The sequence below is a fragment of the Phyllostomus discolor genome, chromosome 2 (assembly GCF_004126475.2).
Source record: "Phyllostomus discolor isolate MPI-MPIP mPhyDis1 chromosome 2, mPhyDis1.pri.v3, whole genome shotgun sequence".
NCBI classification, from domain to species: Eukaryota; Metazoa; Chordata; class Mammalia; order Chiroptera; family Phyllostomidae; genus Phyllostomus; species Phyllostomus discolor.
The window spans coordinates 199,381,581-199,408,788 of record NC_040904.2 but is presented as its reverse complement, the minus strand read 5'-3'; the positions used below and the strand labels follow the sequence as shown (position 1 = coordinate 199,408,788).

Below are 27,208 nucleotides of genomic sequence, written 5' to 3'. Positions count from 1 at the left end.
GTGCTGTATTTTAAATGTAAACTTGCACGGGGATCCTAATGCACATCCTCCCATAGAACTAAAAACTGCTCTCATTTATCTTTTTTGATAAGCTACATCTTTATGTTGAATAAAATTACAATTACATGGGCCTCATATTATCAAAAACTTCAACTCATTCATGCAAATATTTTTTAACATCTACATTGTGTTAGACGATTAGAATCCTCCCCTACACTTGAATGTCTTCAGTAAGAGGTAACAGTATCAGAAGATCTAATTTACTAGGGATCTATTTAAAGTGGTCAGTACAAGAAATAGCATCATCTTCGACCCCTTTCCTAAGCAAACCACTCTTCCGAACTCTCACCTCAATCGTCCCCCACCACAGGCAGCCTCTGCTAACTCCTGAGGGTAGAATGTTCGCTCCTCCCCTTTGTGCCTTTACTCTCCATATGCAAGCGTTCCCAGAACCCCTCCTACACTTCAGAGATTTTATTTGTTTACTGTCTGCTTCCCCCGTAGGCTGTAAGGCACCAGCTGGCAGGAACCAAGTTTAAAACTTGTGCCACACAGCAGTGTCTCAGCACACAGTGGACACTTAACACGTCTTATTGAGTGGATGGATTAATAGATGCAAGCGCCAAAAAACGACCCTGAGGCTCCACGACACTCAAGCCTTGGCCACCGCAGGCACTCCTGAGTTTATACACGCCAACTTACTACACAATTTTAGGGAAGACACAACAGTTCTTTGTGATGCTCCAAGAACATCCCTTTTCTCATCCATAAACCAAAGATAATAAAACTTAAGCCTCACAAAACTGGCTAATGAGATGATGTAAGTAAAGCATTTTGTAAACTATAAAAGCAATATGCTCCCGCCAGTGTTATTAATACTACTACCATTGTTACTAATACTGAAAATCTCAGAAATTTTTAAAAGACTTTCAACCCAAATAGTTTATAATTATGAGGTAGAAATAAAATGAAGTTAAATGCCCCACTCTCTAGTCATTCTGATCTGATCTTCTAAGACTTCGTACGGGACAGCCTGAGAGCTCCGGACCGAGAACACCCCCAGCACTGCTGCCCAAACTGCCGAGGCCCGAGGAAAGCAGCCTTGCATCTCTCGGTCTCCTCCCCACAAAACAGGGACAACGGGAGCTGCCCTTGCACTCTGCTGGGCTGTACGAGGACCAGCTGAGACACAGGAAGGAAAAACAGCTTGGAAAATGGGACACAGGCTGTTCTTTTCTTTCAGTCCTTAGCGCACGCTTACCTTAAGGTAGCCCCCAGCAGAGACGAGCATTTTGCTATCTGGAGAAAAGCAGAGGTCGGTCACCCAGCCTCCGTGGGTAGCGGCTCCTTCTTCTGTGGAAATCGGAGCACATAAATGAAGCAGCTCCCCGCTGGACACATTCCAGATCTATGCAGACATGAAACACACAATTCATTACCAGGGTTACCCAGAAATCTGTTATATATTTCTATCTCCTATGAAACATAGTTGGAAATCAAGTTAGTGATACCTTAGGAATTTTTTTAGATTGTAATCTCTCCTGTTCAAATTTTTAAAAAACACTTTACTTATAATATTTATCATGGACTATATTCCAAAAAATAATACTATGGCACTTTCTATCTAATAAAGAGAGGATGATGAGAGAAACAAGACATAAACTAGACCTAACATATGTCTAGACCAAGACATAAACTAGACCAAACTACCTCAAAAAAAAAGAAATATTGCCCCAATAAATTTAATTTTTAAAAAAGAAATTCTAGTCTAAGATCTATCACTTAGAATGTGGTAGATGTCATTCAAACATGTTAAGTATGTATTTTAAACACTGAGTTAAAAAAAAGAAAACCTAGAAGTCCCAGCATGGATACATACATACAGAGACAGATAGTATTTTACTAGACTCTCATAAACAACCTAATTACTTACAGATGCTAATATTTCTATTTATTTCCAGTGATAATATATAAGCAGTACTCTAATTTCTCAAAGAAATGCCTATCCAATTAAAAATAGAGCCATAAAAATATCAAAGTCATCATTTGTAAATGTATTAGAAAATCCAAAATGACATGCTGCAATCTAAAATAGTCCAACTCATAAAACAGAACATAGAATGGTGATTGTCAGGGGCTAAGTGGAAGAGAAAATGGGAAGGTTATAGCCAAAAGCTGCAAAGTTTGTTATGCAAGACATATACACTGTATCGTGTATTTCAAATTTTGTTTTTTTAAAGATTTTATTTATTTATTTTTGGAGAGATGGGAAAGGAGGGAGAAAGAGAGGGAGAGAAACGGCAATCAATGTGCAAAAGATACAACAACCAGCTGACCTGGTCAGCAACCCAGGCATGTGCCCTGACTGGGAATCGAACCAGTGAGGTTTCTGTTCACAGGCCGGTGTTCAATCCACTGAGCCACACAGCAAGGGCGTGTGTATTTAAAATTTTCTAAGATGAAGGTACACCTTATGGAAAGTGTCATTACCACAGACAAGAAAAATAACAAAGAGGATGGGAGGGAACTTTGGGAGGTGATGAAGACGTCCATGGCCTGACGGTGGATGGTTTCAAGGGTGTACACTTACCCCTAAACTCACTGAATTGAAGGAATACAAATGAATGGATGACGAATGAATGAATGAATGAATGAATGAATAAACAAACAAATAAGGCCATAAAAGTACCAAAAAAAATAAAAAATCAGATGGCAAAACTCATTAGAAAGAATTCAGTAAGACAGCTAGATATAAGATAAAGAGGCAGTTTTTTCCCTCAGGGGTTTCTGAAAACCCTGCCTCATACCCAGTAAAGAAGCCCTTTCATCCCCAAGATGAAGGCTTAGCCAAACGAATGTTCCCAAAACAGCCGTGCCGCTTCAGAGGATGTGGCATTTATGAGAACGGTCTAGAGGAGCTTGCGTAGTCCTCGAGCAGGAGAATCTTCTTCCTGGAAAGCCTGTCTGAGAACGCCTGTGCCCCTGCCAGCTGCACACTCCCTCATTCTTCAGCATTACATAGCTATGCCTTGAGTTTTATATCCTTCTTTGAAAAGGAAGGAAGGGAGGGAGGGAGGGGGGGGAGGGGGGAAGGGGGGAAGGAGGGAGGGAGGGGGGAAGGAGGGAGGGAAGGAATGGTAGGGAGGGAAGGAAAGGGAGGGAGGGAGGGAGGGAAGGAAGGAAGGAAAAAATAAAAAACAAGACTCTCCTTCCATCGAGTGTCTGATCCTCTGACACACCCGGAGGCAGGCAGTCCCACGGGGATGGCCACCGGCCCCACTGTCAATGTCAACTAGCTAATGGGTCTGGTGCTTAAAGAGAGGTTTTCTGTCAGTGCTGAAAGCGGCGGAATATGCACTTCATTTATGATCTAGATAATGATTTACAAAATTATTTTCCTCATATTCTGCCACTAAAAACAACCTTTGGTTCAGATCCAAGAATTCAGATGACTCATTCTCAAGCTAACAGCAGAGAAGCAACTGCTAATAACTAGGGCATCTGCCTCCTCACATACAGAGGAAGTGCTTCACTCTAACATGAATTCTTCTCTGCAGTGGAGTGCAGCTACGAACATACCGTGCACACAAAACAAAACAAAGAGTGCGTCCTCCATCCAGAACCCGGGGCCGGGGCTTCCTTGTCACGTTAACGAAGGTCCCCAAAGCGGTGCAGAGGGCTTGCCCAAGCTACATACACGAAGAGCAGCCCTTCGTGTCCCCAAACACCCTACCCTGATTTCTCCATTGTCATCTCCAGTTGCCAACAGGGTACTGTCCACAGAGAAGGCAGAGCAGCGCACACAGCCTTTGTGGCCCTCCAATTCATGAAGAGGGGAAGGGAGTTCGAAACTCCAAATCTGGAAGACAATTAGGATTGTTTAGGAGCAGTAAACACATTCAAAATAAGCTTCTGCAATCCCTGCCTAGAGTGCTAGTTAGCCACCGAGTCAATCACATACAAGTTCCAGCCTTTGACAGTTCATAAACTTCCAAGGGAGGCCCAAGGTCCCGCTCACAACCTTGCTCGTTTTTGAGTTCCTCTTTAATTACTCGTGTTCGTGTCAGCTCAAGGATCAAAGGTCTTAACTTTCCATTTAGAAGGACGAACCATGAATGAGTTAAGAATGGTCTGTGGTGCTGAAGCATTCTCGACTGTGAGTCCCGGCTCCACTATTCACTAGTTCCTTGTGGCCTAGGACAACCCACATAAGATGCTGCCGCCTCAGTTTCTGCATCTGTGAAATGGGGACATTTGACAACAGCACCTATGATGTGAAGATTACGCAACAGAGACTGAAATTCCTAGCATAGGGCCTAACACAGGACAAGTGTTCCTCAAAGGGCAGTCACTATACTACCCTCCGATCCCGGCGGTCAAATGCAGTTCTTTCCCTTCCAACATTCTCCCTTACGGTTTTGTCACCACCATCCGACACACATATGCTGAAAACTACCAACTTCCAGTAAGATCTGGTGGTACAAAGATGAACCGGGTGCACTTGAAAAGTTTGTAATTTGAATACTGGCTTATGAATGGTTAAGTGAACAGCTGGGTGAAGTAAATGCTCTAATAAATGTGAGTAATCTGTAATGGGCACAGTGACGGGGAAGCAGCTAATCCTGCCTGAGGGCCAGAAAGGGTTTACTCAAGAGCTGACATCAGATCTAGGTCTGGAAGGATGAGTCATAATGTTTCAGGGTAAAAAAGGAAAAGAAGGCTGTGCCGAGCCACAGTTAACAGCGGGCACAAAAACATGGAGGGAGCAGGAACCTGACACAGAGGGAACAATGTAGCAGAAAGAGACAGTGATGAGCCGAGACTCTGGCTTACAAACCATCAGGTCACAGAGGTGTTTCAGCAGGGATGCAGACAGCAGTGCGGGGAGATACACTGGAGGAGGTACAGACCACCAGCGAAGGAAGCGAGCGTGGTCTTAACGGTGGGAGCAAGGAGGAGAGAAGGATCCAAGAGACACTGAGAAGTAATGAACAAAGCACAAAGGACAGGACAGAGTCCCAGGCAATTCCAAGGTTTGTAGTTTGGAAAGATGGGTCAATAATAACGCCATTAACAAAGATGGATAAAAAGAAGAGAATGGAGTACTCAACATCCCCAAAAGGCAGCATCATTTCACTGGAATGTGATTTCTCAGAAGCATCAACTTTATATCAATTATATAAAAACTTACTGTGAATATGCAATTAAATGTAAACCCCCCTTCAATGCTTTTTATTGACTATAATATGCCTTCAATTGTATTTGATTAGTAACAAACAAAAAGTAATCAGTAAGGGAGAAATCAAAAGTCCTTAATGTCATTCATTTAATCTGTTTGACACCAACTAAACTGCCAATGGGAATCCTCCAAAAACAAAATATGACAGACATGCAAACTGAAACTCATTATTTATATTGTACACTATTTGGACCCATAACTCACAACCAATACCCAAGTTTCATGCATGCACATTTCAACTGACCGACCCACCTTTGCAGTCTTGTCAGCAGAGGTAGATGAAAACTTGGTAGCATCGGGAGAAACGTCACAAGAAAGGACTGTATCCTGGTGACAGACAAAGTCTTTCTCTACTTTCCCAGTAGTGATATTCCATACCTTCAAAGAGAAACTCACAAGTTGACACTTCAGAACATTTTATATTACTGAACATAATCAGTTAGGAGACAGACCTATAAAACAAGAGCCTTAGCACAATTGTGGTTTGACCTCTTTAAGCACCCTTTTAGTACAAAAGCTCATGCACACAAAGCAGACACAGGTGAATGCAGTAAACTTACAACAAGCATGAGAAAACAAATGTGAATATGTTAAGTAGTGACTTATCATCCACCTGCTTTTGACTGTCACAATACAATCACCACAACATTAGAATACTTTAAAAAGAAATGCGTTCTTCAAATTACCTTCACCGTGCCATCAAATGACCAGGAGAGCAGTCTTGAATTTTTCAAGAGCCTAAAGTCTTTCACTGTTTCCTGGTGAGCTTGCAGAGAGATATAGTCCTCTGATTGCCAATTCCATACCTGAATATCAAAGGAGTAAGTGTTATAACCCTCTCTCCATAATATCCCACTGGAGGGGTAGGGAAGAATGTGCTCACTGTCCAAAGTCTTTTTTATTATTAAGAGTTTATCTGAGTCACACTGAAGACATATGCCTGGGAGCAAGATCTCAAATGCTCCCGTTTAAAGTCTTTTATCCTCGCTGCATTTCAGTAAAACAGAATACCCAGAAAGAATATGGTGTCCCCGTTTTACAGACAGAGAAGAGAAAATAACTGAAGGTTAAATAAGTTGACTAAGGGTAAAATAAAATACTTCTCCTCCTAAATAAAATATGTTTATTTTCTTGGAGAGCAGTTAATTATACCAGAAGATGGAGAAAAGCCACACAATATGCTAGTGAGCTCACCACCTGATTACATTTTCCAGGAAAGATTATCCCAATCACATATTCACAGATTTCAACCTCACAACCGGGCAAGTCTGCAGACTCTAGCTCCACTAAAGCTACTGAATCCTACTGGCCCTTGCCTGGCAAGGTCAACTGACCAAGAGCAGCTTCAAACAAGGTCATGGAATTTCCAAGCTTCAGAGATCTTAGCTATAACCTAAAGCAATCCTCGAAAATGACAACAGAGGTGGTATAGTGCATTACTTTTCACATGGAGCTCCAGGAAGAGCTCCTCAGGTGAAAGGGAAGAAGAAACTGAAATAATACAGGTGACTGGCACAAAATAAGCCATCCAAACACACATGAGGCACACAAACAGAAAGTTCATTTCTATGCCATGTCCATGTACAGAGCCCTTAATTACCAAATGAAAACAACTATATTTAGAGCCTTTTTAATTCTTGACTTGAAATGAATTTAACAAATATTTATTTAGCACCTTTATGTGAGGCAAATATGAATGAACAAGAACCTAGCATTAAGAAACTTAAGGGTCTAGCAAAGAAAATGAGATATGCCAAAAACAAACAATGGAAGCTCTAGCGACACCAATAAAAGTTCTGTGGAATGCAAAAAAAAAAGCAATTCCTGGGAGAAGACTTGATTGAGGGAACACATGCAAAGCAGGCTTGAGGAATGGGTTGGAAGGGTGACTCACACACTGTGGAGGGCATTCAAAAAAAGGAAATGAACGCTAACAGTTACAACACAGGAGGAGGAAATGTGGAAAGATTATATAGGCCTAAATCTGGCTGGAGTACAGGGTATGAAAAAGGAGCAGTGGGGGAAACAAAGGTTGGGAGGATATTCGACAAATATTGCCGAGCGTCCAATAAAGTTTGATTTGTGGGCTGTGGATGGTCAGGCAGGCTCCAACAGAATTTTCTTCCTTCCACTTTTAAAAAGCAGCCACCATCACAGGTACACATATTAGTAATATTCTAGATCTGGTTGTGACTCGTGAAGGTTAAACAGTAGAAATGTCTTTGACGTTTTTCCTAACAGGCTTAGGCAAAATTGTAAAAGAAACAACACCACCCCCTCCCCCTTTCTCCCCCTTTCTCCTCCACCCGTAGCAGCCAGCCTCCCTGCCCCACCCTCAGACTCGCTCATCTCTGCCATTGCAGAGTGCGAGTGTGCGCTCACAGAAGCAGGGTAGCAGGACAGGGAATCTTCTATGAGAGCAAGAGGAGCTGGAAGTGAGAATAACTTAAAGGGAATGAATTGGGAATTTCAGTATTTTAAGACCAGTGAGATATATCGGGGGAAGTGGAACAAAGATAGGCTTTTCTGCAACCCCCTCCCCCAAATCATGTCAGAAAGGAAAGGCACTTGTGCAAAGAAACATAAAATACCCGACCTGGACCATTCCTACTAGGAACTTTCCAGTTCCCTCCTCCAACCTTCTGGGCTTTACTGGACCAGAGGATGAAACACAACTCATATTTCTAAAAATAATCTACCACCAATCCTGAAAATACTCCTAGAAATTATTTTTCCCTCTGGCTGAGAATATCTGATCTTCAGGCAGGTCATAAAACCTACAAATTTAGCTTCTGACAGAAATGCTACACGGTATATAATGTCTCGGCAGAATTTCATCAGATGTAGTTTAGTTTTACCCATTTCAAAGCCATCTGGAAAGGAAGAAAGATGAATATTACACTGAGTTTCACAGCTAATACCTCAGTGTCATGGGAGCCTAATAAACAAGTTTCTATACTGAAGCCAAAGTTCTTTCTAATCATATAGACTCACAGAGACGTAACATAGTTTTTTTCCAAAATAGCTTTTAATAGTGTAAATCATTTTTCTTATTATCACCACTGTAAGAATATATATATATATATATATATTTACATGCATACACATATAGATGTTAATCTAAAACTATATAGTAACTTCCATTGCACATATGTGTTTATCTCCTTCACTTCTAAAACCTTACAAAAGAGACAAAGACAAGAGAATGGCAAAGATAAAACATCGGAGCTGGAAAGCAGAAGACAACTGACTTAGCAGAACCAAGAAAATAGAATCCTAAAAGCATTAAAGAAAGACAAAAGCAACGAAGTTAACACTACAGAACTGCCAAGTACTCAGAAATGTAGGTCATTAAGTACACCCAGAGGTGGGAAGGAGGGTGGGGCTAAGAACGGAAGTATTAGGAATTCTGGGAAAATGGGACCAGAGCAGGCAGTTTTCCTGTTTTAATCTCCCCAAAGCCTCCACTGAGAGCTGACAAAGCAACTAAAAAAGCAAAACCAAAATGCACAGACCACATTCACAAGATGGTGTTACCTGACGAAGTATCCCCACAAACCCCAAGGTGCAGGAGAGGGAGGCAAACTCAGAGCTCCCAGATTACATGGTAATAGCATCTGCGTGAGAGGGAGCAGAAGCAAGCCTGGGGAACCTGACAGATCTAAGAGAGAAAAATCCGGAAAGAACCAAGTGACATTCACTGAGTGCAGTGGACCAACAGAAGAGCAGCAGAAACTAAGTGCAAGGCCACTGTGGTTAGTCCGGAAGGGCCAAGCAGTCTGGACCCTACGAACTCTCAGAATTAACCTGGCCAATCCTACAATGAGGAGAAACTACTGGGAATAGAATCCAAATTGAGTAGAACAAGGATGATGGCAGCAAAGAAAAGAGAAGGCCTAAATAAACTGAGGGAAGGGAAGGGAGCCGAGAGATCTCAAAAGAACAGGCCCTACCTTCGATGCTCTGTGAAAATACAGGAGGAGGCGCTACAGAGCTGTGAGGCTATAAATGCCGGCCTCCCCACTCCTTCAAAGAGTTCAGGAAAGTTACTTTGTGCAAAAGAAAAAACTCGTAGTTGAATCCCAGAATTACTATGAGGAAAAAAACAGACTAAAGGGCAGAATAACGCCCCTACAGACACGGAAAGCAAACCTGAAAGAACAATCTCTGGATTAAAGGGCACCAGCCTAACCAAGGGCAGCGTTAGAGGTGAGAACAGGGGTCAAGTGGAGGTTTACACTCAACACTGGGACCCTACACCCACCCCGTTCTCTTCCCCCACTTGGCTCTAAGAACCTTCAGCCTCCTCTGACAAGACCAAGACAAAAGACCTAAGGACACTGACAACAACGGCTCCTCATTCAAATCACCGTTCAGAGAAGGTCTCAGTCAACACACAAAACTTGCAGTCAGCCTTGCAGTGCCCATCTCTGGTAGCAAACGATCACTACACAGATGAAGACGGCCTTTAAAATAAAAGGCCAGCCCTGACTGGTGTGGATCACTGGGTTGGGCGTCGTCCCACAATCTTAAAAGGTCGCAGGTGCAATTCCTACTCAGGGCACATGCCTAGGTGGAGGGTTCGATCCCCAGTTAGAGGCGTGCGAGACCAACCAACCAATGTTTCTCTCCCTTTCTTTCTCCTTCTCTTCCTGTCTCTCTAAAAATAAATAAATAAAATCTTAATAAATAAAATTTTTTAAAAGCCCAAAACAACCCAACAGAAGAAAACTAGGATAGGAGGGAATAGCAACTATGCAGAAAAAATTAAATTTTCAGGAAAAAATTTAGATACAACTACATTATATCCAAGTATCAATTATGTATTTTATATATCCATCCACTCTCTGAGAAGAAGATGGTTCATCTATGAAATGAAAGTGCAGTGCTCTTCAAAGGAAAAAAAAATACGAATGGACTCTCTGGCATTAAACACAAGGGGAGAAATAAAAATCTCAGTGAAAGGATTAGAAGATAAAGCTGAGAAAAATTCTCAGAAAATAAAGCACAGTATAAAAAAATGAAATGCAGAAAGAGAAAACTAGAATCTTCCACAGAGAAAAATTAGGAACCAGAATTGCTTCAGACTTAAATGTGCATTAATACTTCAATAAAAATAAATTTTAAAAGAACATATAGTAGGCTTAAGGCCTCTATATCCACAATCCTTCATTATGATAAATTCTTCTTTTTCCACAAGACTTCGTCCCTGTAATAAACATCTTATCCTTAAAAGAATGAGATTGTTTCAATGAGATTTTACTACTATAATATTACATAAATGTAGCAAAAGATATATTTATTGATACAAATCAAAATACCTAGGCAGATAGGAGAGTTCAAATAAATCCTTAATTTACAAAATAAAAAACTTTCCAGTACAGGGTTCTAAGTCAAACTGCCAGCTTCACCTATAGAGAAGTATGAAACACAAATGGGTTTTATCTAAACCCACGTGCACAGTCTGACTGTGCGCCCCAAGTAACACTATGTTGAAGAAATGTTTACAGAGCACACCAGTTCTGAGCCATAACCGAAGCGTTCCTTTGCTAGAGTTAGCATTAGCTGTGTTAAGAGTTCACCTTCCCTCTCACCTGAATTGTAGAATCATCAGAGCTTGAGATTAGAGTCTTCCCATCAGCTGTGAACTGGATGTGCCATACAGTGTTCTTGTGCCCAATCCTGGATCGTAAGATCCTGTTGTTCGGAAGTTTTAAAATCTTCAGAGTAGAAAAACACAGAAAATTAATACACAGAAAATCAGCAGGACCCACGCATTACACCCGAAAGATATTAAAGACACACAAATGGGTGGTACACATACATACACACACATCTACAGGCACACAGGAAGACCCTAAAATACCCACTGGAATGACCACATGGCAGTAGGAACCAGTGGTCCTTCTGAGTAACTCAACTACCCAATTCACCACACAAGTGGCAGTCTGGGTTCGGCCTCCAAAAAGAATATGACACTTAAGATGGATAAAAGAAATGAAAAAAAAATTGCTGGATGAGAAACAAGGCAAGCTCTTTATGAAACAATACCGAGACAGGGTAAGATAAAGGATAGTGAGGGAGACAGGTAAAGAAAAAGAGGGTATGAGCAGGCTGGAAGGCAGTGTACTGAGAAGACTTAAAAGTCCTAAAGACCAATATGCCAAATGCAGAGGCTAAGAAAGTAGTGACAAGAAATCAAAAGAAAACAAAGTGGTAACAGAATAAAAAATGACTACATCAAAAAGGTTTAGAAATGAACTCATACCCTACTCCTTTGGAAAAGTAAATGTGGTTTCTTTCCCCAAATTAAAATTACTTAAGGAAGTCTAAGGAAAATACAGATGATGCTAAAACAGGAAATTGTAGAAATTCAAATGAAATCTGCGTATCTGAAAAAGGTCCCTTAAAAGCAAAGAGGATTGTGGGAATGTAAGCTTTCATGAATGAACAGGATGGACAATCTCACAGTTCCTATGGAGGGAGGGCCTAACAGTTGAGCACTGAGGCTCAGAGACAAGGGTTTGAATCCTAGGTCTGCCACTTACTGATTTTATAAAGGTGTGAAAACCAGGAGTTCAGACATCTGTAAATCAGAAATACTACCTAACATCCAAGCTCTTATAATAATTCAGTGAGAGCATATGGCACAATAAACACCTAATAAATGGTAGCTGTGGTTATCTGATGATACTAGACTGAATCACATAAAATTGCCACTTTATAGGTTTAAAACAGTCAAATATTAGTGATTTCACAGGGTTAATTTATGTTATTTATATTATTTGATGACGTTGAGGGGCATAAGGATTAGATTACCCCCTACCCCAGGCAAGGATGGAAACGCCCCATGTGGTACCTCTAACCCAGTCTCCAGCGCCAAGTACTGCCCTCCCCGACAGGATACGGGGATGGGGATGAGGCACATGTGTGTTTCCTTAGTTATTTTCTTAAACTACCTAGAAGGCTTTTTCAAGATACTGAAATAGTAAAAACAAAAAGAATGAAGTGCTGGCTTGACAAGTTAAAAAAAAAGTGGAACCAAGGGTCCTTTAAGAATAAATAGTAATACCTGTATACAACAGTTTGAGAGATGAGACAGAGGGACGAGTAAGGTTCACCCATAAATGTACGATTATTCCTTGCTTAACAAACAACCACAATACACTTTTTTCAGAGTAGCACCCATATTCACAATTAATGATTTTTCAGAATAATAATTTTTAAAAAACCCAAAAGCCTTAGTTCTGAATGCATGCAATAGCTGTGGCACACATATAATAATATTTCATCTTCCAAAAGCTTTCTTCTTCACTATGTATATAAACATATGAGGTCTGCCTAGAAAAAGCCCAGCCATTGTTAATATGATGAGAACGGTTTGCACAATATCAATGTAACCTGGCAGCTGAGGTGAGTGGACTGGAATGCACACGTGTGAACAATGACGACGACTTCACTGAACTAGTCAGTGGGGGCAGTAGATGCCATAGACTGAGCATGTGTGCTGTGTGGCCATTGCATTCAAAATGACTGAGTACAACAAAGAATCTGCATCCAATTTTGCGTTAAGCTTGAACATTCCTCCAAGGAAACTATTCAGGTGATTCAGAAGGCCACAGCTATGGGCCAACTGATTGGCAGCTTCATCATAGCATGCCCGCTCATGCCTCATGTCTCGTGCAGAGTTTCTGGTGAAACATCAAATCACCCACATGACTCAGCCCCGCTATAGCCCAGATCTGATGCCCTACAAATTCTGCCTTTTCCCAAAACTAAAATCACCTTTGAAAGGGAAGAGATTTCAGACCATTGATGAGATTCAGGAAAACACATCGGGGCAGCTGATGGCAACTGGGAGAAGTGTGTGAGGTCCCAAGGTGCCTACTTTGAAAGGGATGAAGGCACCACTGTCCTACGTACAAATGTTTCTTGTGTCTTCTATTTTCTTCAATAAATGTCTCTATTTTTCATATTACATGGCTGGATGTCTTCTGGACAGACCTCATATAGTCTCCTCTATGTGGGTCAATGTGGACTGGAGAATATTTGTGCAATTCCTTATGAAAATGAATCCAAAGTAAAATAAATATGGCTATTAATACATTAAGAAATAATTTCAAGCCCTGGCTGGAATAGCTCACAGTGGATTGAGCGCAGGCTGCAAACCAAAGGATCGCAGGTTGGATTCCCGGTCAGGGCACATGCCTGAGTTGCAGGCCACAGCCCCCGGCAACCGCACATTGATGTTTCTCTCTCTCTCTCCCTCTCTTCCCTCTCTAAAAATAAATAAATAAATAAATTTTTTAAAAAGATGAACCATCTTTAAAAAAAATTCTGTTTTCTATTAAAAAAAGAAATAACTTCAAAAGGCTTGCATGAGAAAAAGTTGGAGAAGCCAATGTTCTTTGGCTAACCATGATATAACTAGAGAAAACATGCTTTTGTGATGAATTTCATTTGTGATGAAATCATTTTTATCCAAAATGGCTTTTATTACACTATCTTTTTGTCATATAACCTGATTGTCTTATTATTTATTTGGCATTATTTTATAAGCTAAGAACTTCAGGTGGTGCATAGGGGTACTTCCAATACCAAAAGCAGAAGGGCAAAGAGTGGCGAAGCAGGTAAACACAGGCAACCCTGTACTGATATTCCCAATGAACCTTATCGGTACCAAAATGTAACCAATGTATCCCCTAAATGCCTGAGCTTCAAAGAAGAGAAAAGAATGCTCTTTGCACAGTCAGCTGAAGCTCTGATATACTTGTGAAACAGCAATTGAGCATGGAATAAGGAACACAAAAAGACAAAAAGTATGAGAAACAGTAGTAAAAGCAATGTGAAAAATATACAACCAAGAGGATTGCAGGAGTATCGTTAGTCTAACAGAATGACTAATAAATCACAGATCTATTCAATATAGGTCTACAATGCTAGACACATATTCATTCTAAATAAATAACCATGCTACACAGAATGACTGAAGAATAGAATTGAATACCGCAATGGTTCCACCGCTGTCTCCAAATGCAACGTACTCAAGATTCGGACTTAAGCAACAGCAACTAACTGGAGCTTCAGTCAGATAATCAATCTGACCTGTTTTTCCATTAATGAGCTAATGAAAAATAAGGCACAGTTATTAGGCTATAAGAGCTGTTTTTGTTCTTTAGAACAGACACTTCAATTGAAAAAATAATAATAAAACAGAGAAAATAACCAACAAGTGAGCCCAGGGGAACAACAAAGCCCTCTCCTAGTCTCAGCAGCTGCATTTAGCACTTCGTGCTTTCATTTCACTTCACTTTTGTGGTTCAAATACATTTTCATAAAGAAAAACAAGCTATAAAAGGCTTAAAAAGCAGCTGCGGTGCCCACCACCTCAGACACATAGGCCTGATCTGCAATTCCACAGCGAACTCCACGACCTGTTTTCCACTTCTGCACAAAGCCCATTTCAACAGAGCTCTCGTTTGTAAAAATACACTTTTCTGATATTATTCAGGGGAGCTGGTGAATCGAGACGGAGACAGGTAGTACATAAAATAAATTAAAATTAAAATGGGTTTTATATCCTCCAAATCACTTACAAAACAATATAAATTAAGATTCTTATCCTTTTTGGTGGGGAGGAGAGGGCATTGGAGAAGAACCCATGAATGCAATTTGGGTGGCTGGACTTGAAATGCTGAAACTAAGATTACCCGACTTGATAATATGGACCATTTCTAAAAATTCCACTAATAAAGTTAGCTTATCACTCAACTAAAACATGTGGCCTAGGAAAATATTTCTCAAGCTTAAATCAATGGTCAGATATCTCTCTCTAAGTGTTACAATCTAAAAGTCTTGGATTACTTTTCAACATGAAATGAGCAGTAATCTTTATTTCAGGTATAAGAACACAGGGTCAGTCAATCAAGGTAGTTTCTCTTTACATCTCAGCCAGCAGGTCCTGATCTATTAGATGTTCAAAATGAAGACTGAACTACTAAAAGCTGAATGTCTTCTCTCAAAAACTGATTTGCATATTTTTTAAAGAAGTGACTAAAAATGTTTTGTTCACTTAAACAAAACTCTTATTTGTCAGTTTATGCAAGAGTCTCCCACAGTCATTGACATAGAATAAAATGAATACTTTTATAGTCAGATGACTTCTTTTTAACTCTCAGGGTTATGACAACTGTTAAAGATTGCACTAAATTTTTTCTTCTTTTTTCTTTTAAGTATTTTATTTTATTATGAAGTATTCTATTGTTAAAGATTGCACTAAATTTTTTCTTCTTTTTTCTTTTAAGTATTTTATTGTTTATGTTATTACAGTTGTCCCACTTTCTCCCCCTTTGGTTGCACAAATTTAATGAAGGCAGTACAAGCACAAGGACGCTGAACTTGACAGGTAAACTGCAGTGGACAATATCCCAAGTGGAAGAATAAGTCTGCTAAAAATAGTAACGAGGAATTCGCATTCAACCCCACATCCTAATTCATCTCAGAAATGCAGGGCATCAGGACCTCCTGATCAACATATTAAGGACCACTGTAAAACTTGTAAAGTATAGAACAAGCTGCATTTAGAAGTGTCCCTCCCACACCTTGACTATGAACCCCCAAAACAGATAGGGAAAAACAACCCCAAGCTGTAGACAATTTACCCCCAGGTGTTTGTCTCCTGAATTCGATTCCACCTTGACTCTATGACCAGCTCACAGACTTCTGAAGATGAAAAGGACCTTACAGGTGAAGAAAGTGAGGCTCGGGCAAGTGAGGCAACTTACTCACCATCACAGAACTAAGGGAACTTAAAGCCAGAACTTGTACCTGGGTCTCCTGAGTGAAGCCACTGTTCTCTCCACTACATCGGGCTGAGCTTCACAGCTTTACAACTTGTCCAGCTCTCCCCTACTCTCTGCCAGTCTGTCTCAAGCCCCTGCTGTCTCTCATGCCCTCAATATGCACACCCCTCCATTTAGCTCTCCTCTTCTCTATTGTTTCTCTTTGTTCTCGCACTGCTTCACTCTCTCCTTCCATTCTCTCCCGTTTCTTGCTCCCTACCTTAAGCCCCGGTGATCCTTAAGGCATCTGCTCTCTGTTACCACCACTCAAAACTCCAACTATCAACCCTCTGCCAACGGACCTGACTCCGGGGCTCCTTTCCTCTTCAGCCAGTCAACACGTGCCTTCCTCTTACACATCCCTCAGCTTTTTGTTGAGGGGCAGAGTCTACAGTACAACTGTCTGGATCCCTAAATGATATATACAGACCTTTCAATTTTACCTCAAAAACTTTCTCCTTCTCAGAAAACATAAGAAGCATTTGAGAACTACTTCTTGAACAAATGTATGAGTAAATGAGTGAATGAACAGGGGTGTTTCAGTACATAAAGCCCAGCTCCTTCTACCTTAATTCCAATGGGTCAGACTCCTTCCTCACTTAAGGTGACTTTTGTTCATTCAAAGACCCTGTTATCATTTCCCTGCAATAATGCTTCCGTTGGTATGCCCATCCTCCTTGCACACCCCGACATATCTAAATCACTACTGTGAACAAGTTCAAATCTGTCCTCATCATACCCCAGACACCATGCACATCAAGGCATGTGATTGCTGATACCACCAGAAGATGAGGTAAGGCAAGGTATCACCTTTTTATTTCTAAATCCTAGCCTATCTGAGCCTCAGCTCAAGACCTATATATTGAGCTGACACCTACCGAGTATCTGTTGGATACTAAATGATTGTGCCTGATCCCAAGTCCAAAAGCAAACCAGAAAAAACTGTGAATTGTGAGTTCAATCAAAATAATGTTCCCAATTGTTTTCTATGAAATACTCACTTGCAGACGTCTTATATTGTCAACTGCAAGAACCATCACTTCATTTTCTTGAAATACAACATCTATTTCTTGCTTTAACACTATAGCAGAGTCCTCACATACTTTCTTCGTCTCCCAGAGCTGATTAAGAGATTTAAAAAAATAAATGAGATTACTGTATCCTCCAAAATATCATAAAGATAAGTCCCAGCAAGATATAAACTAAGCTTCACGCTCAAAATGCCTATGATGCTAAAAATTTGTCAATTATTAGATTATAACTCAACAATAAGTATTTGTTAATTACATGCTATGATAACAAGCAGTTAGTGTTAAAAGTAATGGGTGCTACAGCCAAAATGACTTAGTATAATTTCTAATTCTACCTGTAACTTTGGGCAGATTATGTAAACCAGTGCTATTCAAAGATAAGGACCTTCTGCTAGTTCCCAAACTATTTGTACCAGAATGTAAATTAATTATATTATGAAACACACTGTTAGCAGTGTACTTAGTGATAAAGTTTTTTTTAACAAGACTTCTTGGTGAAAGAAGAAGTACATTGATTTACATTCTGGCTCAAGCTTACTGAGCCTGCACTTTAAGTAGCACTGACTTAACCTTTCTGTGTCTGTTTTCTCAGCTGCAAAAAGGACTGTTGTGAGAATAAGCAGATACATGGACAGCAGTTTGCACAACGTTAGGCATACAGTAAATATTAAATAAATTTTAGCTACAATTTGTATAAACACTGTATAGATGCTATAGGGACAAACCAGAGTCCCTGGCCTCAACAAGTTTATCATTTAAAATGTATGAACATGTCAGAGGAACACTAGAGCATTAGAGGTAGGGAGTAAATCAAATCTATACTTAAATCCCAGGCATAATTTCATAAGTACCATAAGAAAATGACAGCACTGGCTGGTGTGGCTCAGTGGATTGAGTGCCAGCCTGCAAACCAAAGCATCGCAGGTTGGATCTCAGTCAGGGCACATGCCTGGGTTGCAGGCCTGGTCCCCAGGAGAGGGCGTGAGAGGCAACCACACATTGACATTTCTCTCCCTCTCTTTCTCCCTCCCCTCTCTGAAAATAAGTAGGTAAAATCTTTAAAAAAGAAAACGACAGTTACATGGCATTAAAATGAGAGGCATCCCCCAAATGGAATACTAGGAAATGCAGAAGTTGTGGTGGCTTGTAAGATCATTAGGATTTCAACAAGGAGAGGTATGGAGAAGTAGGTTATTCCAAACATGAGAAGCCACATAAGCAAATGTACAGAGGCGGGGAACTAAAGGATGTTTGGGAAAATGTGAGCAGTTTAGTGTCGGTTACCTGCAGAAATAAACTAGAAGACAGACTGCGGCAGGATGAGGCCATACTGTGGCGAAGTTTGAACTTAGGAGAATTTATTTACTTAGGCAGGCAAGGGAGCCATTATCTGTTTTTGAGCAAAAGTGACATGACTATATGTACATGAGAAAAATATCTTCGAAGCAGCATGTAGAAAATGAAGAAGAAAAGACATATGGCAGAAACTAATGCAAGAGGAGCAAGAGGTAATGAGCACCTCAACTTGAAATGGAAAAGCACAAATAAATGAGAGAAAATGAAAAGGTAGAATCTATTAGATTTGACAAGTAACTGGGTGTGGAATTCAAGGTAGAGGAAAGAGTCAGCGCTACTCTGAGGTTTCAAATGTAATCTCTAAGTTAACCAAATACAGTCTAACCATTGGACTTCTCCAGCACCTGGTCCACGGTGATACTCAATGAGCATGTTCTGAATGAATGAGACTATTACAGTCCATATAATAGTACTTTCCAAGGACAAATATGGATCTAATAGTTTTCTGTTTTACTTTTCCCAATACTGCCCATTAGTTTCTTAGTTTGTAGGAGGTTTAGCTCACCATCCATAAATGTTTAAAATGAAAAGCTCGACATTTCTCACCCTGATTGTCTGGTCATCAGAAGATGTCAAAAATGATGATCCATCAGGAGAAAACATCACACAACGAACCCAACTTAAATGTCCTCTGCAATCAGCTACTTTTAGACATGAGTCCACATTCCACAGCTACAGAATAAACACAGCATATAGGAAATCACATTCATTAGCATTTTATATATATACACACACTAAATGGTTTCTGCAGAAGATTATTCATTGTATCAACATTTTTAATAGCAAAAAACTGGAAACAACCCAAATGACCATCACTAGGACCAACTGAATAAACTACACTTATAATGCATATAACGGATTACTATGAGGCCATAAAAAGTAATCAGAAAAACACCTTGACAGTGACTAGTCACTGGGCAATACTGTTTACAAAGAAAGCAAAGTATACATATTTTGCAGAATAATATATATATTATACTATACAATATATGTATGTGTGGATTTATGTATATATACACACACTATGTAATATAAAAAATGAGAAACATGTGTGTGTGTATATATATATATATATGGATACAAATGTGCAGATAAATAATACATATAAATACTTATATGTGCAAAAAGAAACACTGGAACATGAAACAAAACCCAATATGGTGAGAAAAGATGAAAAGGACGGGATAGTGATAAAAGCAAGACTTCTCTGAACATATTATAAAGCTTTGATTTAGAACCATGCAAACGTATTTTGATGTATTTTTTTAAAAACAATAAAAAATAAATGGACACATGAAGCTTCCATATTCAGACTGTTTTCTACTGTCATCTAATCCTCATTTCAACTGATTGCAAAACCCTATAATAAATGAGTGTACTAACTGTGCATGTACACACTTCTCCTGTTATTCATGCTTATTTCAAATCATCAGTGTCTGCCACCAGCCTGGCTGTATTTTGTCCTCAGCACTGCTGTAAATTACTCAAATATATTCCAGTCTAATGAAGTACCATATGTGCCTGAGTTCCTCTCATTACACTCTGAATTACAGACCTACTTTATGATTTCAGAACTAGCACGGACAAACAAGTGCTTCATCACATGCCCAGTGGTTTTCAATCAGCGAGTTCTATGGTTACAAATTAAGTACATGAATTTTCCCTGCCTTATCTCCAGAGTCCAAAGTGGGCATCTGAAGAGCTGAAGTACCAAGATGAAAGTGCTTCCACTACTGAAAAATCCCCCTCGAAATACTTCCCTCTCTTCCCCTCTGGTTCTCCCCCACCCCATCATTTCCTTGTCACCCAGAGTCTCCAAAACCAAGTCCTTGCATTTCTAGAAGAAAGACAATGTTTCCTGGAGCTTTCTAAGAAGAGGGTAAAGATTTTAGAAGTATAGGAAAGGCAGGAAGAGGGGTTGCACCTCCACACCTCCTAAACATCTTGACAAAAACCAGAAAAGGAAAATTTCCAACTATACCTAACTTGAGGATGTATCTACATGTAAGGCCCAAGATGTCCTAGCAGATCTGAATCATTTAGTCCAAGGCCTCAGCCAAAGAGAACACTGCTCACAGCACCCTGTTTCTTCCCACTGTTTCAAACAGGACTGCATTTTGTTCACACTCACTGCCTTGGCTTCCAGTGGGACGATTTATAGCAGGGACGTTCTTCAGTATTAGCTGCACTGCTGGACTTGGAATTAGGAGCAGCTAACAGAGCTCCCCTGCTCCCTCTCACTTTATCCGTCTCCATGTAAAGGCCTATGGCTCAGCAACTCCCCTCCCCTCCCTAGACACACCTTCGGAGTAAGGGGCAAGGTTGGCAAACTCACTAAAAATTGCTGAAATGAGCACAGAGCACTGGAGAAGTGCTTGCAGTAGTGAAACTTCTTTGAGGAGAGCCTGCGAACCAAAGGAATTTCCCTGTTTTCCAGATAAAGGCCCATCCCCATTTTCCTGGGCTGTAATCACAAGGGGCTTCAAACTACCTGGTGGCAAGATGCACTCAAGGAATGAGTAAAACAAATCCTGGAAAGCCTGGAAAAACAAATCCATCTTTGGAGGAAAAATATCAGGGAATTCATTGCTTTCTGCAGAAAATTAATATAGCTATTCACTTCCCTTATATTCCATTAACATAGCTTTCACTTCACTTCTGGGGTTCTTCCAGAACCAGTGAGATACAGACTCTGAGTATAAACTCTTATAATTTGCAAATCATTTTATTCATTAGTGCTTAGCAATGAACGTCCTAGGTTAACAAATTCCAAATTTAACTTCCATCTTATCCTTCTCAGTGACGATCTAAGAAATGTGAACTGGACTCATCTCCCATCATTTCTTGCACAGAAGAGTCTGTACCTCTGTCATTTCAGAGCTGCCATGTTTCTGCTTAGGAACCCGGCGGTCATCCCACTGTTTCCTCAGACCGAGGCACACACTAGCCTTCCAACAAGCCCTTGGTGACTGACACTGTCATCCCCCGTATCATGTCGTTCCGTCAAAGCAAGTCTTTCACTACTGCTAGCGTAATAAGGCTGGTTATCTAGTTAACATCCTAAAGTTCTAAGTCATTACGCTATGAAAAAAATACTACACAATTTCCCAAGCAAACATCTTCAGCAGTCAATGACTTAGCAGCCCAATCCCCATCATCCTTACACCTCCGGAGACACAGACTTCACAGAGTAAAGTCAACTACTCACCTCCACACAGTACTGGGACAAAGCCACCAGTGCCAAATGGTTATGGGGGGAGAAGTCACAGTATTGGATGGTGCTGTGATGGCCCATATGGATTTCTGCCAATAGACCACTGGTCTGAATGTCAAAAAGCTGTCAACATAAGAGAGAGATACCTATGGAAGTCAAGTAGTTTTTAAAATTAACCTATACCCAAACTGAATCCACATTTATTTCTAAAATAATATCCATTTCAAATATAAAATATAAATCCTGAAAAAATATTATAATTACTGGTAATTGGCATATTATTGACAGTCATAAGTAAGATATAAATCAACATGCATACACTTTTAAAATACTGTTCATCTTGAGACATGTTTCCTATAAAGGAAAATCTATCACAGGTAGTCTCTCAAGTTGGCCTGGAGAGAAATCAAACCTCTGTGAATAAATGGAGTACCCCAATTAACACACAGAGCAGTCCTTCCTAGTGCTTTTTTATTCACAAGAGAAAATAGATGCTCAAAAATATAGATGATCAAACTAATATAGAGCACAGGCTTGATAACATGAAATTAGCTCAATTATTTCTAGTTCTCTTCAGAGCTACCAAATTATTCCATTACGAACAATCATTTTCCCATTTTTGAACCAAAGAGAACTATTTTTGAGTAATTCAAGCTTCACTTCAATTTTTGAAAGACTTTAAAATGCTGAATCTACTCTTCCAAAGACTTTTGCCAAATGATAAAATACCTTTATCCCAAAATACAGTATGGGGATTCAGGACCAAGACAGTCTTAATGAATGTAAAAAAAAAGGTCAGTGGGAGCCACGAAAGTAAGTGTCAGGGAGTGCACAGCTCTGCAAGCACGCGCAGATGGTTTGCAGCACAGCATCGGGGGTCAACCGCAAAGGACAGGAACTCACACTTAAATTGCTTTCCAGGACAGGTCATTCTTAAAAATTAGTGGCTGAGAGTGATGGAGGAAACTTGGCAAATGTGAAATTGGCAGCTGCCCCAATTATGGGGTAGCAAAAAGAAAACACCTAACAACAGGAGTGCACTAACAACACAGAAGAGTTAGAAAGAAATAGGAGGAGAATGGAGAGACCAAAAGTAAGAAATTAGGAGCTACATGTAGTTAAGGGTAATCTTAGCTTTATTTTAGTAGGTAAAATAAGGGAACTGGTCTAGACTTTTAAAATAAGAAGGTATTTCATGCAATATAAAATTATTTTCCTCCTCATATCTTTTAAAATGTTCAAATTCTCCTCAACACCATTAGTCATTAGGGAGACGCAAATCGATCTACAATGAAATGCCACTTCACACCTAATAGGATGATTATAACATAATAAAGGAAAATAACAAGTTTTGACAAGAATGTGGAGAAACTAGAACTCTTATACATTGCTAATAGGAATATAAAATGGTACAGACACTACGGGAAAATTTGGTGGTTCCTCAAAAAGCTAAATACAGAACTGCCGTATAGCCCAGCAATTCCGCCCCAAGTATATACACAAAAGAATTGAAAGCAGGGGCTCAGATACTTGCGTACCAATGTGCACTGCATTACTCACAACAGATGAAAGCTGAAAACTACCCAAACGCCCACCAACAGATGAAAGGATAAACAAAATGTGGTGTATCCATATAGTGGAGTATTACGTAGCCCTAGAATCCTGATACATGCTCCAATAGGGATGAACCTTGAAAACAGCATGCCAAATGAAATGAGCCAGACACAAAAGGTCCAGTATTTTATGATTCCACCTACATGAAACATCTAGAATAGGTAAATTCAGAGACTAAATTATAAGTCATCAGGGGTTCTGCAGAGAAGGGAATGTGGAGTTTTTACTTTCTAGTTACAGAGTTTTTGTTTGGGATGATAAAAACGTTTTCGGGGTAGTGTTGATAGTTATACAACATTGTGAATATAACTAATGCCACTAAATTGTACATTTTAAAATGGTTAAAGGAGCTAACTTTACATCTATATATTTTACAACAAATAGTAGTTTAAATCTTCAAATCTTGTATATGCAGCAGTTCCTTTTCTGTTCTTATAGCCTTTCACAAATTTAAGACAAAAGGAGATATTTTCCTTTAGTTTCCTGATAAAGGGTATAAACCATTAAGCAGCCCAGATCCTGGGGTTATAGTTACAGATCAATAACAATAACATAAACAGTCCCTCAGTGAGTATATATACAATATATAACTATATTGTGTATTTCAGTTGCATTCTTTAAAATACACTATCTAGGGAGAGGGAACAAGAAATTGGTAAGAGGATGCACACTTTCAGCTATAAGATCAATAAGGTCTGAGGATCTAATGTGCTACATGGTGACTGCAGGTAAGAACACTGTTATTGCACAGGTGGCCAACACAAGGCCCGCAGGCCGAATCTGGCCCTCCACCTTGTTTTACCCAGTCCAGCACCTTGTTCTACCTGGCAGCAGCATCAATCTCCTTGCCCCTAGTTAAGGAGTAGTGACATTTATACAGTCCTAAAATTACATTCGGCCCCCTGAAGGCAACCTCGTGGCTGATGTAGCCCCCAGTGAAAATGAGTTTGACACCCGATTGCACAATGGAAATTCACAGAGTAGAACTTACATGTTCTCATCACAAAAAACTAAATCTGTGAGGCAGCAGTTGTGCCAATTAACTTGATTGGGGGAATCATTCCATAATGCACACACATATCAAGACATCACATTATATGCTTTAAATATCTTACAATTTTGTCAATTATACCTCAGTAAAGCTAAAAATAAAATAAGATGGTAATATCTCTTATTCAAGTCTTTTAAAAATCACTGCTAGAATGGAATGTTCCATAACTCAGCAAAGCTGGCTCTCCAAATCATGATGTGACTTTGAATAAATTACTTGGCTGCTCCGAACCTCAGTTGCCTCATTATTATCACAATCATTGCAATCTTTCTGTCCCTTGGATATTTATATCAAAAGAAATTATATATGAGAGCATGCTGGATACTACAAATGTAAGCTATTATTAGATTTGAAAAAAGGAAGGCATTTCCTTGTCATTTACTTTCTTTGCATAACTTCCTCATTTACTTCTTAGAAATCCCACAATCGTCTTTAGTCATTGAGTATTTCTCACAAAACCATAAAATTTCAGGGGTAAGAAAGCACTTTGGAAATCACCTAAACCAATGTATTCAAGAACTGTAGAACAACAACAAAAATAACTGATGCAGAAAGTATTCCATGTTCTTAAGAAATCTGAGCAACACTGGATTAAGCAACATAAATTGCTTCTGTACCGTAGAACTTCTTGGGGCCTTAAATATGTTAGTACACACTGAGGACCTCTACTGGAGAAAGCGATATATAACACTTCCCAAACCTGTATGGCCACGAAACCGTTTCTCACAAGGCCTACTGACCATTCCCTACGCACAGTTCTGAGAACTACAAAAGATTATGGAGCCTACCCCAAGTCATACAGCTACATTCCATTTATATCAATAAACTGCACAATGCAAAAAAAAATTGAGGATTTAATTTTGTTTAAATTAGACTAAACTTGGCTCTTTAAAATATTGGTACTTACAAAGATTTTATTTTTGGCAGCCACCATTATCCTGGAACCATCAGAAGACCACGAACAACACTTCACTATCACTTCCATGTCCTCTTGAGGCTCCTCTGAGCTCAGGAAGAACTGCTTCACATTAATGGTTTTCCTCTCATTTGCTGATTTCACATCCCAAAGCTGTCAATTGCAAAAAAAAAAAAAAAGAAAGAAAGAAAAATTTGTTTTTTTTTAATCTCTTATCATGCCTCTAGAATTTCATCTGGATCAACTATCCCACAAATTAGTCACTTTACCTAATGGATTATTTTTACTTATGCATGACATTTTAATAGAACTTTTAAATGAACAACTCCGATTTCATTCAGTACATTCCTGAAAAGAAAACAATTAGAAGCCCTGTCTGAAACGCAGAATGCAAAACGAAATGAAGTGTGAAAGAGCCTTGCACGGTGTGGATGGAGGAGGCTAGGCACTGACAGTGAGGATGAGTGTGGAGGAAACGTAGGATGAAGGGACTCACGACTGGCCACTGCTGCCCTCTGCTGTGCCAGGCATGAAGTGTGCCTCATATCTACCATATGCACAGCATGGACACTGCCCAGGACCCAGTCCAAGCCGAATTATAACCTAGCACAGCATCCAGAGACAGGAGGAGTCCCTGAAAATGGACAATGAAGAATATGCTGGAAGGAAGCAAGACACAGTGTGTGTGGCCCAGGGCCAGATGGGCTCCAAAACAACTGGATCCTGAGGAATGGGATACAAAAGCCTAAACCTACTCACTTAGCAGAGCCCCTGGGCAGCACAAAGGACAGAGGCCTTCGAGAAGCTCCACCTCTACTCCCCTGGGCTTTGAACAACGTCCCAGGTCCATGGGGGGGGGGGGGGGGGCACCTATGGGCGGGGGAGTGGCTGCCAGGCCCAGACCAAGGGTTGGCCAAAAACAAGGACAAAAGAAAAAGCTGCTTCTCAAGCTTTAAGTCAGCTTCCAATGCCCAACTCCAAGGTAAAACCCGATTTTTCTAGCCAAGCACATTTTTTAATCTTTCTTGAGCTTAGAGAATTACTATGTACACTACAAAATAAAGCCAAAACCGTAACCTTTCCCCTTGCAACAACTGTGGGTGAGTTGGATGAAGCAAGAGAGACATCAGGTTTTAAAAGTTTTTCTTGACACTAAAGAGAAAAAAACATCTAAATATAAGTGCCAGGAGCTTCAGTCCCATCAGCCAGAATATATGAGAAATCACACTCTGCTCCCCTCTTAATATGAAAAACAAAGCAACTATTGCCTGGATTTAAGAAAGAAGAATAAAACTAACACAACTCCATTTTATTACATCTGTCTAAACTGCATCTTCTGCATCTGGACCTGACGCTAGCTCCTCTCCAGGGAGTGATGCAATTCTACATATCGAGGGACAAAGTGAGTGCCAGTGCTTCATTTTGAGCAAGTCACTGCACTGTACTTAGGGACCCTCGTGCACCCTAGCCCTTGCATGGTTCCAATGGCAATTTCTAAATAAAGCTTGCACTTTGAAACAGTTTATCATCAGGGCCTAAAATACACGTTTATCGACATGACAGTCTAACAAAATGCCTGGAAGATTACAGAGCTATTTGAGGCAGGAAATAATTTTACAGTTCTCCATCCTCTCAGAAAGTAAAAGCTTTGACCTTGAAATGCTGTTATCCAACATCATTTTGCAGGACCACTGCTTACCATGCATCACTGTATCAGTGTGAACCAGCCCACAACACTGGCTTACCAGCACTTCGGGAAAGCTGCCACACAGGGCAGTTCTCACCAAGAGTGCAGTAAAGTCTGTCCCCTGCTGAGAGTGCCCTGTGCCCTACGATCCATTTTAATACTCTCACATGAAATAAAAATCCTACCCCTGACAACTTCAAATCTTTTTTTCTCTTGAGTTGGAGAGGTCTTAATTTGATTTGAATGGACACAGCAAAGG

General features: G+C 40.0%; 1 protein-coding gene across 3 annotated transcripts in view; it reads right to left on the bottom strand.

Moving 5' to 3' along the window:
* APAF1 (apoptotic peptidase activating factor 1) overlaps nt 1-27,208 on the bottom strand; it is a 68,957-nt gene that overhangs the window by 4,340 nt on the left and 37,409 nt on the right. For all 3 annotated transcript variants that reach the window (XM_036019445.1, XM_028531923.2, XM_036019446.1), the window contains exons 17-26: nt 25,254-25,415; nt 21,676-21,804; nt 19,014-19,139; nt 17,082-17,201; nt 14,247-14,363; nt 10,834-10,959; nt 5,926-6,045; nt 5,492-5,617; nt 3,734-3,859; nt 1,262-1,408 (exon numbers count right to left, since the gene is read on the bottom strand). In XM_036019445.1, coding sequence (XP_035875338.1) covers nt 1,262-1,408; nt 3,734-3,859; nt 5,492-5,617; nt 5,926-6,045; nt 10,834-10,959; nt 14,247-14,363; nt 17,082-17,201; nt 19,014-19,139; nt 21,676-21,804; nt 25,254-25,415 — 1,299 coding nt within the window. The remainder of the gene's footprint in view (nt 1-1,261; nt 1,409-3,733; nt 3,860-5,491; nt 5,618-5,925; nt 6,046-10,833; nt 10,960-14,246; nt 14,364-17,081; nt 17,202-19,013; nt 19,140-21,675; nt 21,805-25,253; nt 25,416-27,208) is intronic.